A 13,894-nucleotide genomic window follows, 5' to 3' on the forward strand; every position below is an offset into this window, starting at 1 on the left:
CAGCTGGATGGAATTTAGCTAATGTTAACAGTTAGCTTGGTAGCTGATAGCATGATGGATATTAGAAAGTGGCTTTTCCAGGGCACACCGGCAGCATCGGATCAAGCGGCAGGGAGGGGGAGTAGCATGCCACAGAGGCTGAGGCTGCTGAGCCGACGATAATCACCTAGGCCAAGGCCGTCGAGCCCAGCAGCAAAGGCACCTGCACAACCGTCTTGCAGGCTGGTGACATAGGAGGTACCCAACCCTAGGAGGGGCCTGCAGCCGCCAAGATACCCAACCCGCCTGTACTGTGGGAGAAAACTGGCATTTTGTAGCGCGTGGTTCAAAGGCAGAGAGTGGCTGGAATATTCCTGTAAGGAAATACAAGCACAAGGACACCCCCGCTCCAAGCAAACGGCAAAAAGTAGTGAGTAGTAATCTAAAAGAATATGTGGTCGAAACAACAATGGGCCAGCAAGAAGAGGATAATGAGAGGGAGTGTAAAAGACAGTGTCAACGAACGAAACAGCCAACTTGTTGAGGCCCTGTGTGCCTTGCACCCAGAGAATGAAACCCTTATATGGATGTGGAAAAGGTGAAAACACTGCTTGACTTAATCTCAGGAGATTTTGTGGAAGTTGAATACAGTTGAAGTCGGAAGTTTACATACACCTTAGCCAAATACATTTAAACTCAGTTTTTCACAATTCCTGACTTTTAATCCTAGTAAAAAATCCCTGTCTTAGGTCAGTTAGGATCACCACTTTATTTTAAGAATGTGAAATGTCAAAGTGGAGTGCACCAGTCCCTCCAGCACAAAGCACCCCCACAACATGATGCTGCCACCCCTGTGCTTCACGGTTGGGATGGTGTTCTTCAGCTTGCAAGCATCCCCCTTTTTCCTCCAAACTTAACGATGGTCATTATGGCCAAACAGTTCTATTTTTGTTTCATCAGACCAGAGGACATTTCTCCAAAAAGTACAATCTTTGTCCCCATGCGCAGTTGCAAACAGTAGTCTGGCTTTTTTATAGCGGTTTTGGAGCAGTGGCTTCTTCCTTGCTCAGTGACCTTTCAGGTTATGTCGAAATAGGACTAATTTTACTGTGGATATAGATACTTTTGTACCTGTTTCCTCCAGCATCTTCACAAGGTCCTTTGCTGTTGTTCTGGGATTGATTTGCACTTTTCGCACCAAAGTACATCCATCTCTAGGACACAGAACGCAACTCCTTCCTGAGTGGTTTGACGGCAGTGTGGTCCCATGGTTTTTATACTTGCGTGTGATTGTTTGTACAGATGAAAGTGGTAACTTCAGGCATTTGGAAATTGCTCCAAGGATGAATCAGACTTGTGGAGGTCTACAAGTTTTTTTGTGAGGTCTTGGCTGATTTCTTTTGATTTTCCCATGATGTCAAGCAACGAGTCACTGAGTTTGAAGGTAGGCCTTGAAATACATCCACAGGTGCACCTCCAATTGACTCAAATTATGTCAATTAGCCTATCAGAAGCTCCTAAAGCCATAACATCATTTTATAGAATTTTCCAAGCTGTTTAAAGGCACAGTCAACTTAGTGTATGTAAACTTCTGACCCACTGGAATTGTTATACAGTGAATTATATGTGAAATAATCTGTCTGTAAACAATTGTTGGTAAAATTACTTGTGTCATGCACAAAGTAGATGTCCTAACCGACTTGCCAAAACTATAATTTGTTAACAAGAAATTTGTGGAGTGCTTGAAAAACGAGTTTTAATGACTCCAACCTAAGTGTATGTACACTTCCGACTTCAACTGCAAGTTTACTGTTGCACGCCAATTTCTACAGACGGAAATCGCCCGATCTGGAGAAGAAAAATGGACGAACTTTATGCAGAGCATTTTTAATAGATATCCCGAGCCTCTAACAGCTACAGTTGAATTCGGAAAATGCGTGGCAAATGTCAGAAATAGGCGTATACGTGATTTTCTTTATAGGCGTTGCTGCCAAGTCTACAGCTTGGTACAGTGCCTTGCGAAAGTATTTGGCCCCCTTGAACTTTGCGACCTTTTGCCACATTTCAGGCTTCAAACATAAAGATATAAAACTGTATTTTTTTGTGAAGAATCAACAACAAGTGGGACACAATCATGAAGTGGAACGACATTTATTGGATATTTCAAACTTTTTTAACAAATCAAAAACTGAAAAATTGGGCGTGCAAAATTATTCAGCCCCCTTAAGTTAATACTTTGTAGCGCCACCTTTTGCTGCGATTACAGCTGTAAGTCGCTTGGGGTATGTCTCTATCAGTTTTGCACATCGAGAGACTGACATTTTTTCCCATTCCTCCTTGCAAAACAGCTCGAGCTCAGTGAGGTTGGATGGAGAGCATTTGTGAACAGCAGTTTTCAGTTCTTTCCACAGATTCTCGATTGGATTCAGGTCTGGACTTTGACTTGGCCATTCTAACACCTGGATATGTTTATTTTTGAACCATTCCATTGTAGATTTTGCTTTATGTTTTGGATCATTGTCTTGTTGGAAGACCAATCTCCGTCCCAGTCTCAGGTCTTTTGCAGACTCCATCAGGTTTTCTTCCAGAATGGTCCTGTATTTGGCTCCATCCATCTTCCCATCAATTTTAACCATCTTCCCTGTCCCTGCTGAAGAAAAGCAGGCCCAAACCATGATGCTGCCACCACCATGTTTGACAGTGGGTATGGTGTGCTCAGGGTGATGAGCTGTGTTGCTTTTACGCCAAACATAACGTTTTGCATTGTTGCCAAAAAGTTCAATTTTGGTTTCATCTGACCAGAGCACCTTCTTCCACACGTTTGGTGTGTCTCCCAGGTGGCTTGTGGCAAACTTTAAACAACACTTTTTATGGATATCTTTAAGAAATGGCTTTCTTCTTGCCACTCTTCCATAAAGGCCAGATTTGTGCAATATACGACTGATTGTTGTCCTATGGACAGAGTCTCCCACCTCAGCTGTAGATCTCTGCAGTTCATCCAGAGTGATCATGGGCCTCTTGGCTGCATCTCTGATCAGTCTTCTCCTTGTATGAGCTGAAAGTTTAGAGGGACGGCCAGGTCTTGGTAGATTTGCAGTGGTCTGATACTCCTTCCATTTCAATATTATCGCTTGCACAGTGCTCCTTGGGATGTTTAAAGCTTGGGAAATGTTTTTGTATCCAAATCCGGCTTTAAACTTCTTCACAACAGTATCTCGGACCTGCCTGGTGTGTTCCTTGTTCTTCATGATGCTCTCTGCGCTTTTAACGGACCTCTGAGACTATCACAGTGCAGGTGCATTTATACGGAGACTTGATTACACACAGGTGGATTGTATTTATCATCATTAGTCATTTAGGTCAACATTGGATCATTCAGAGATCCTCACTGAACTTCTAGAGAGAGTTTGCTGCACTGAAAGTAAAGGGGCTGAATAATTTTGCACGCCCAATTTTTGAAACGAACAATATTTGTTCCCATAAATTCAAAAGAGGATGTCTCTCCTCATACCTCTGGCACTTAAGTCAGACTGCCAGACTGTAAAAACTTTATGATGGAGCCGGCAACAGAGTTCCCATTGACTAAGCACCACGGAGACCAATCAGGAGAGAATACATACAGGTCAAGGGTGCCAATTGAAGGTCAAGGGGTGTGTCTGTGCCTTTTGGATTACTCTCTCTTTACAGAGAACCCCTGTGGTTCAAGTCAAGAGCTACCCTTTCCCCTTCAGTCTGCTCTGCGCATGTCTGAAAGTGACAGAGCCAGCAGCCAAGTATTTCCACAGTATGTCATAAAAAATTATTATACTTATGAATGTATGTAAAATGCTAATATGAATTAGATCCAGTACAATGGAATAACTATCGTCCACTGACTATATAAGGGTAGTCAGTTGACATTCTGAACCTTGTTTGAAGTCAGTAGGTCACATGACCAAGGAGCGATTTAAATTTTAAATTTTGAAAAATTAATGTAAAAACGTGTGAGATTAAAATGGACAAACTAAATGGTGTGTGATGTGTAGGCCCACTGAGTGTACAATCTGAACCTTGTTTGGAGTCAGTAGGGCATATCACCAAAGAGCTATTGAAATTCAAAAATGTAAATAAATATTTGAAAATAGTGTGAGATGTAAATCGACAAAAAAAAGTGTGTGCTACAACCCGTTTTGAAAGTTTTAGGAGCAATGGTTAAAGAGCTATGGAAATGTGAAAATTTTAATTTGTCACTATGTTGATGGTCCCTAACTGCTGTTGGTGGACTTAAGGAAAACTATTTTTTATTTTTTTATTTCACCTTTATTTAACCAGGTAGGCTAGTTGAGAACAAGTGCTCATTTACAACTGCGACCTGGCCAAGATAAAGCAAAGCAGTGAGACACAAACAACAACACAGAGTTACACATGGAATAAACAAACATACACAATAGAGAAAAGGTCTTTATACAGTGTGTGCAAATGAGGTAAGATAAGGGAGGTAAGGCAATAAATAGGCCATAGTGGTGAAATAATTACAATTTGGCAATTACACACTGGAGTGATAGATGTGCAGAGATGAATGTGCAAGTAGAGATACTGGGGTGCAAAGGAGCAACAAAATAAAAATAACAGTATGGGGATGAGGTAGTTGGATGGGCTATTTACGGATGGGCTATGTACAGGTGCAGTGATCTGTGAGCTGCTCTGACAGCTGGTGCTTAAAGTTAGTGAGGGAGATATGGGTCTCCAGCTTCAGTTATTTTTGCAATTCGTTCCAGTCATTGGCAGCAGAGAACTGGAAGGAAAGGCGGCTAAAGGAGGAATTGGCTTTGGGGGTGACCAGTGGAATATACCTGCTGGAGCGCGTGCTACGGGTGGTTGCTGCTATGATGACCAGTGAGCTGAGATAAGGCGGGGCTTTACCTAGCAGAGACTTATAGATGACCTGGAGCCAGTGGGGTTTGGTGACGAATATGAAGCGAGGGCCAGCCAACGAGAGCATACAGGTCGCAGTGGTGGGTAGTATATGGGGCTTTGGTGACAAAACAGATGGCACTGTGATAGACTGCATCCAACTTGCTAAATATCCCTGACAACCCTGAATATCCATTGAATATTAGAATATTCAACCAATATTATATTAACCCACTGTTCCCCGGTAGGCTGTCATTGTAAATAAGAATTTGTTCTTAACTGACTTGCCTAGTTAAATAAAAAAGATGGACCACATGCTACAGTGTCATCACTATAGCCTGTACAACAATCCTAGCAGTTTCAAAAGTTTTCCAAGGTGGGCATTTGATGTCACTTTCACAGGGGTGCAATGAACAACATTCATTGTGAATTGCTTGTGTCAATTATTTGTTGTTATGTTAAGTTTGACCACAAATCAGCAGTAGGAGGTGGCATTGATCAAGGTAGGCTGACATGTTTTTACCTGTACTTTGATGTCCTGCGACTGGAGAGAGATTGGGTTGAGGTCAAGCACCTGATTAGCCTCCAATCACCCCATTAAAAGGTGGAAAATATTACCAATCACTCCATTCATATGGTGAATATGGTATCCCACACGTGGCTAATCGGGTGCGCCAAGGTGTGACCTCCGCATGTTTCTTGTACTCAACTCAGATGGGACGGACATATAGTCCTTTTAGGATATATTTAGTTTAGTTAACTGCCTAAAAATTGCTAGGATTTCCCCCTAGAGTAGGCATATATTCTACAGAAGTCTTTATAATTAATTATTAGAATGAAATGAGGAAACGGAGGTGTGTCAATTCGAAGAAACGGTGAAGTAATACACCTCTGTGTCATTTCCTGCCGGAGAAACTGGATCCAGTTACTTCAACGACAGATACTAACTAGTCTGATAACACACTTTAGTTTTGCGGTTATGTCTTATAATTTAGGTTAAAGGTAGATCGCTGTTTGTTTTTTTTTATCTAAGAATAAGTACCTCATTGTTTTTTCGGTTCCTTAAATTTCGTGGATTTGTATTTGAAAACGCATGATGTTGGCTTTTTGTGATTCACTGACATTCCTGATGGTTTTGGTCACAGCGGTTTCCACACTGGGTAAGTTGGTTAACCTGGATGAATGGATGGATGAACTACATTGCTTTGATTGAAAAACAGTGTGGGTTATTATTCTGATTACAAATAGGAAGGGATGATTTGCGGTAATAGGCTTAGCTATGTAATAATACTGTAATAACAATTTTGTCTGTAGGTTATCTTTTAAAGTCATGGTGTTTTGCCCACTTGTAATAATTCGACACACTATGTACTAAATCAGCTCACATCATCTTTTGTCAGTATCCTAACCCCGAAATGTCCCCAAATGATGTTAGAAAAATACAAATGGGCAGTAATTCTGAGAAGTCTGCATGTGTTTGAACCTGCCCTTAGCATAAACCGACTCTACAGGCAACTCCCCATTATGTCTCATCCGCTCCTCAATTCTAACTATTAAAACCACAGGTTGATGAGTCTTGTATTGAATTCTAACATACAGTAAGGTAGGCAACAATTTGCTTAGGACATAGCTGTTAGATAAATGTACTTTGATCTTACATTAGCTTACCTAAACTATAATCTTACATTAGCTTACCTAAACTATAATGAAATGTTAACATCAGATTCCGTGGTATCATAATAAACCAAATCAAATTGTATTAGTCACATGCGCTGAATACAACAGAGCGGTTAAACAAAAATATGGATGAGAATAAGAGATACAAGTAACAAGTAATTAAAGAGAAGCAGTAAAATAACAATAGCGAGACTATATACAGGGGGGTACCGGTACAGAGTCATTGTGCGTGGGCACCGGTTAGTTGAGGTAGTATGTACATGTAGGTAGAGTTATTAAAGTGACTATGCGTAGATGATAGCAACAGAGAGTAGCAGCGGTGTAAATAGGGGGAGAAACGTTGTCAATAAAAGTGGTAATTCAATGTGCAGACCTTTCTGTTCTTTTCAAGTAGGCTCATAAAACAAACATTAGTACTTTACTGTGATAAGCATGAACAGGACAATGCTTTCTGAAATTGATTGTGGGTAAGGCAGTGTTGCAAAATGGGTTTAATAGTTTATGAGAAGGAATTTTGAATGAATGCAGCCGGGCAACAGCCCAACTCACCTGGACAAAGTAACACTCTTATTTGCTTCCTCATTGCTGCCAATATTTACCTGGCATTTTCAAGGAGGACAAAAGCAGTGTCTTATACATTACAATTGGCTCATTCATCCCCCTGTAACTATTCCCCAGGTCGTTGCTGTAAATGAGAACGTGTTCTCAGTCAACTTACCTGGTCAAATAATGGTCAAATAAATACAAATAAAAAAAGTTCATGGAGATCTCCGGTTGAGATGAGAGTTGTGACGTGTTGTTTGGTTGAACATATAGCTGTCTAACAGGAATTGCCCGGGGTGCTGACATGAGGAAGTTAGTGTTGCTCAATCACACTTTGATTAACAAATTGTTTCATTTGATTTAGTGTGTATCGAGGGGTTGGTTATTTAGCATCAAAACCGACGCTTGAACAACTATGGGGCAAAACAGACAGCGTTGGCTTAGATTGTTGACAACATAAACTATATTCATCCTTCAAATGTTTATTGAAAACAAACTAAATCATATCAAAGCGCTTTCGCCCCCATCGGTGGAAGTGCATCATTTTCATGATGCGATTGATTGGGGCAGAAATCTGTGTGTTGTTGTGATACTTGATAGCCAGATAGTTAGCAACAATTACAAGAAGCTGCCATATGGGGAACCTTAGAAAGGGATGGTAACTGCAGTCAACTGTGGTATTTTGGACCCAGTAGTTGCAGAATAATTGCAGTGTACTGCAGTTGCACTGGAAAATTACTGCAGTAAAAAAAAAAAAGGTTATTTTGGAAGTAGTGTTTGCATCATACTGCATTTATACTGCACTCTAACTGCAATTATTAACTGGGTGGTTCGAGCCCTGAATGCTGTTTGGCTGAGCCCTAAATGCTGATTGGCTGACAGCCATGGTATATCAGAACGCATACCACAGGTAGTACAAAACATGTATTTTTACTGCTTTAATTACATTGGTAACCAGTTTATAATAGCAATAAGACACCTTGGGAGTTTGTGACGTATGGCCAATATACCACGGCTAAGGGCTGTGTTCAGGAACTCTACGTTGCGTCGTGCATAAGAACAGCCCTTAGGCGTGGTATATTGACCATATACCACACCTCCTCAAGCCATATTGCTTAATTATACCACAGTGTACTGCAGTTATAGTTATAGTACACTCTGACTGCAATTTATTTTCATAAGGGATGTTTTGAGGTGTTTTGACTGTCATGTCTATGCTAAAATGTGCTAGCTCGTTAACCATCAACTGTAAAGATGTATTTGAGAGACACGTGCTCATTGTGAAAATGTATTTATATTTTCAATAAGAAAAATAATGATTTGTTCTGTAGTCTAGATGACACCATTGGGGGATTGTCTTATTAAGCTTATCCATGGGGGTGGTTACGGAGGAAACAGGTTGCATCATCTCAGGGGCATCAACAAGCACATACTGCATACACTCAATCTTCAAAGTTTAGATCACATTTGAAATTATACCTATGATTGAATACATAACTTTACCAAGACAGGTGGAACTGTTTCGCCTTTGCTCCAAAGCTGTTGCCATGAACAGCCAGTCAAGTCAATGTACTCTGGTGAAGGTTCCCTGGGTACTAACCCTCATGAGCAAAGCCTCAAGATGTTAACACTGAGACTACCTGCATGGCGGGTTCTTCACCTTGCCTGCATAAGCCTACTAACTAAATGTAATGTCTTCTTTTCCTGGACAGTTCCACCTCCAGAAAATGTGACAGTGAGCTGCAACAACTTTCATACAACTGTTTATTGGAACTACAGTGAACTGCTTCGTCAACCTCTCTTCAAATTGAAAATAAATAGTGATCTCAAGTGAGCTCTGCTGGTATTCTAATGAGTAGTAGCTACTACAGGCTACTGCTGACTTGGTTTTGGATGACTTCATAATGGCTTACATATGACATATACACCATGGTAGGAGAATGGTGGGAGGAACTATAGGAAGATGGGAACATTGTAATGGCTTGAATGGAATGGTACAAAAACACACATAAAGAACATGTTTGACTCCGTTCCAGAACTCCATTCCAGCTATTACGATGAGCCCGTCCTCCTATAGCTCCTCCCAATAAGTTCCTCTGATATACACTATGAAAGAAGAATGAGGGACAGTGTCCCAGACACAGATTAAACCTAGTCATGAACTAAGAAGCATGTTACAATGGAGATTCAAATATATTTTAGTCCAGGACTAGGCTTAGTCTGTGTCTGGGAAACCGGCCCTAAATGTTTATTCATGTTTGTAAAATCATGCTTTAATTGTTGATGAAATATGAGTTTGTCTAACTATACTGAACAAAAATATAAACACAACCTGTAAATTGTTGGTCCCATGTTTCATCCCAGAAATGTTCAATACACACTAAAGAAATCTTATTTCTCTCAAATTTTGTGCACAAATTTGTTAACGTTGCTGTTAGTGAGCATATCTCCTGACAGTTGTATCATATAAAGAAACAGATTAAACAGGATGATCATTACACAGGTGCACCTTGTGCTGTGGACAATAAAAGTCCACTCTAGAATGTGTAGTTTTGTCACACAACACAATCACCTCATGTTTCAGCATGATAATGCACGGGCCCCATGTCACAAGGATCTGTACACAATTCCTGGAAGCTGAAAATGTGCCAGTTCTTCCATGGCATGCATACTCACCAGACATGTCACCCATTGAGCATTTTTTTTGGGTGCTCTGGATCGACGTGTATGACAGCATGTTCCAGTTCCTGCCAATATCCAGCAACTCCGCACATCCATTGAAGAGGAGTGGGACAACATTCAACAGGCCACAATAAACAGCCTGATCAATTCTGTACAAAGGAGATGTGACGAGCTACATGAAGCAAATGGTGGTCACACCAGATACTGACTGGTTTTCTGATCCACGCCCCTATTTTTTTTTTAAAGGTATCTGTGACCATATCTCTATTCCCAGTCATGTGACATCTATAGATTAGAGCCTAAATAATGTACTTTATGAACTGTAACTCAGTCAATTCCAGTGATTTCCTTATATGAACTGTGACGCAGTAAAATCTTTGAAATTGTTGCATGTTACGTTCATATTTTTGTTCAGTGTATGTAATTTGATTGAAAAGAATTGCATCAGATACCTTAACCACAGGGATTAGCCTGTTACTTGAAACGATATCCTAACAGAGGTATCTGCTTATTCAACTATGACACATGATCTATTAACAGTTTCTAACTCTGTTTGTTGGTTGAGTGCCGTCTTTCTGTTAAATGTATCTAATGCTCACTGTTTTTTTTGTAGCCTTAGTTTCCCGCTGGTTTCGACTAAACAGCATCATTATGACCTCGCCCACTTCATATGGAATGCTAAAGAATTGGATCGCTACTTTGTGAATATAACGGCCAGTGATGAAACGGGGGAATCGGCATCTCTGGAGTCCTCGATATTCACATTTAGTAGAGACCTTACAGCTGACATCAAGTGTAAGTACAATGTTTTCAAAAGTGGGTTTTCAAAGTGAGCATTGAAAACATACCAATATTTTTCCTCCTTGTAAGAAATTAGATTTTTTTTGTGACATAAAAAATGACATCCAGCCAAGCAACAGAGAGGTACAGTATCAGTCAAAAGTTTTGACACACCTACTCCTTCAAGAGTGTGCAAACTGTCATCAAGGCAAAGGGTGGCTACTTTGAAGAATCTCAAATATAAAATATATTTTGATTTGTTTAACACTTTTTTGGTGTTATTTCATGGTTTTGATGTCTTCGCTATTATTCTACAATGTAGAAAATTGTACAAATAAAGAAAAACTCTTTCATGAGTAGGCGTGTCCAAACTTTTGACTGGTACTGTGTAAATATGACAAAATCGAAGTACTGTAGTCCTCCTCCAGGTCAGTATATTGAGGTAGTCCTCCTCCAGGTCAGTATTCGAGGTAGTCCTCCCCCAGGTCAGTATATTGAGGTAGTCCTCCTCCAGGTCAGTATATCGAGGTAGTCCTCCTCCAGGTCAGTATTCGAGGTAGTCCTCCCCCAGGTCAGTATATCGAGGTAGTCCTCCCCCAGGTTAGTATATCGAGGTAGTCCTCCTCCAGGTCAGTATATCGAGGTAGTCCTCCTCCAGGTCAGTATATTGAGGTAGTCCTCCTCCAGGTCAGTATATTGAGGTAGTCCTCCTCCAGGTCAGTATATTGAGGTAGTCCTCCTCCAGGTCAGTATATTGAGGTAGTCCTCCTCCAGGTCAGTATATTGAGGTAGTCCTCCTCCAGGTCAGTATATTGAGGTAGTCCTCCTCCAGGTCAGTATATTGAGGTAGTCCTCCTCCAGGTCAGTATATTGAGGTAGACCTCCTCCAGGTCAGTATATTGAGGTAGTCCTCCTCCAGGTCAGTATGTTGAGGTAGTCCTCCTCCAGGTCAGTATATTGAGGTAGTCCTCCTCCAGGTCAGTATATTCATTACTGAAGTATTTTTCTCTAACTCTACTCTAATACCCTTTTAATTTTATCTCAGGCAAGTTGGATTTCCCTGCTGTAAAAGTGTCAATGAAGGATATGGAGGTCACAGTTAGCTTCGACAACCCTTACCACCTGTACACAGAACTGAAAGAGTCTTGCATACGTGAAGATAATAAACACTTCCTTTACCATGTAACCTATGAAAATGTAAGTATGATAAAAAAAATCCCTTCATTGGTTACAATCTACAGTATACATACAGAGGGTACACACTGGTCATATCCATCTAATTACTTTGCTCGGTGCATAAGTAATGATGACTAATGGATACTTAACGATGGTGTTGGCATTAGCTGATTTACTGGTTGCGTATTCTTTCTTCTGTCTGCAGACTGAAAGCTCTTTCTGTCAGATAAAAGACAAAGTCTGTTGCCATCACTTCACGGTCTGGGAGAACAAGGAGCAGTACTGTGTGAGCCTGGAGGAGAATGCAATGAGCCACAAAGTGATGTTCAGCAGAATAGGACCCATCTGTGGCGATGAAGACAGTAAGTACACTACCGTGGTTGACATGACATTTGTTTGTTATGTCTGGTCCAAGTAGGTGCTATTTAATTCTAGCGTTTTGTTTGTATGAATTATTGCAGTTTTGATGAATTATTATAGTCAAAATGAATAATGGCTATGGAAAGTTCTCACAATGACATGGTGTGCTAGTTAAGTGATTCAGTGACTGATATGTTTATCTATCTGCAGAAACAATTTCACTGAAATCATCTTTGCTCATGCTTTTGCCATTGATCACCATTGGCATTGTGGCCTTTGTAGTCTTTGTGACAATAAGGCTCTGCAAGAGAAGCATGAGGAAAAGAAACTTGTCCAATTTCCCAAAGACTTTGGTAAGCACATAATGTGTATGGTGGGTAACATGCAATGTATGCATTATGTAGAATGTGTCAAATATAGTGTATATTATGTATACAGCAGTACTGTGTGTCGTGTACTATTTTCCCCTCTGGGACAAGATCATCCTATCCGATGCTTTTGCTTGTTGCTAGAACAGTATACAGTGCCTTGCGAAAGTATTCGGCCCCCTTGAACTTTGCGACCTTTTGCCACATTTCAGGCTTCAAACATAAAGATATAAAACTGTATTTTTTTGTGAAGAATCAACAACAAGTGGGAAACAATCATGAAGTGGAACGACATTTATTGGATATTTCAAACTTTTTTAACAAATCAAAAACTGAAAAATTGGGCGTGCAAAATTATTCAGCCCCTTTACTTTCAGTGCAGCAAACTCTCTCCAGAAGTTCAGTGAGGATCTCTGAATGATCCAATGTTGACCTAAATGACACAATCCACCTGTGTGTAATCAAGTCTCCGTATAAATGCACCTGCACTGTGATAGTGGAAACTTCATGATTGTGTCCCACTTGTTGATTCTTTACAAAAAAATACAGTTTTATATCTTTATGTTTGAAGCCTGAAATGTGGCAAAAGGTCGCAAAGTTCAAGGGGGCCGAATACTTTCGCAAGGCACTGTATGTTATCGGTTTCTTTTCTGGTCCAAAACAGTAACCATACACCCCGAGCTGACTAATCTCAATTTGGCTTTGTATTATTGTTTCACAGGCTTCAATCCTATCAAACCCACATGACAAGAATATAATGCAACTGCAATGCGAGATCATAGCGCACATCAGTGGCATAGAACCAGCTACCACCACATCCCAGAGCATGTTGGAAACTTCCAAAGAGGAGGAGGAACCGACCACTAGCGTTGGATTTTCATCTTACCTTCAATGCCCCATTAGTTCTGGGCAGGTGGGAGAGGGCTTATTTGACAGAAGAAGCCAATTACGGTCTGAGCTTCTGAAGGTGACACAGCCATGCTCTGTGCTGCTGTGTGGAGATGACTCAGAGGAATCAGACTCAAGGACATTGGAGGTGGAGGACATGGATTCCCCAGCCTCTGTCTATGACAGACAACACATTCCTCTACTGGAGGTGGAGATGAGTGCAGGAGATATAGTGGTGCGCTATGGCTCCACCTGAGCACCTCTGAACTCAAGCCTCTGTAAATCACACCTTTCACTGTATAGATGAAAGACAATGACTTCACAGAACTGGTTTACCTAGGTACACTGATACACTGTCGTGCCTCACTGATTTTCAATCACGTCTTCAGTGGTGTAGCTCTTCATTCAAAGACTCAATCATGGACACGCTTACTGACAGTTGTGGCTGCTTAGTGTGATGTATTGTCTTAACCTTCTTGCCCTTTGTGCTGTTGTCTGTGCCCAATAATGTTTGTGCCATGTTTTGCTGCTGCCATGTTGCTACCATG

The 13,894-nt window shown here is 40.8% G+C and overlaps 1 protein-coding gene across 2 annotated transcripts; it reads left to right on the forward strand.

The window, feature by feature from the left end:
* Positions 1–5,690: 5,690 nt before the first annotated feature.
* Positions 5,691–13,795, forward strand: ifngr1 (interferon gamma receptor 1). Of its 2 annotated transcripts, none has more exons than XM_036949558.1 (7): positions 5,691–6,032; positions 8,805–8,922; positions 10,388–10,569; positions 11,600–11,751; positions 11,936–12,092; positions 12,301–12,443; positions 13,180–13,795. In XM_036949558.1, exons 1-7 carry the CDS (start codon positions 5,966–5,968, stop codon positions 13,600–13,602), a joined length of 1,242 nt encoding a protein of 413 aa, XP_036805453.1. In that variant the 5' UTR covers positions 5,691–5,965; the 3' UTR covers positions 13,603–13,795. The 2 variants fall into 2 exon arrangements, with proteins under 2 accessions (XP_036805453.1, XP_036805454.1); XM_036949559.1 differs by having other exon boundaries at positions 6,002–6,032; positions 8,805–9,024.
* The last annotated feature ends 99 nt before the right edge of the window (positions 13,796–13,894 follow it).

This window comes from Oncorhynchus mykiss, chromosome 17 (genome assembly GCF_013265735.2).
Source record: "Oncorhynchus mykiss isolate Arlee chromosome 17, USDA_OmykA_1.1, whole genome shotgun sequence".
Classification (NCBI taxonomy): Eukaryota; Metazoa; Chordata; class Actinopteri; order Salmoniformes; family Salmonidae; genus Oncorhynchus; species Oncorhynchus mykiss.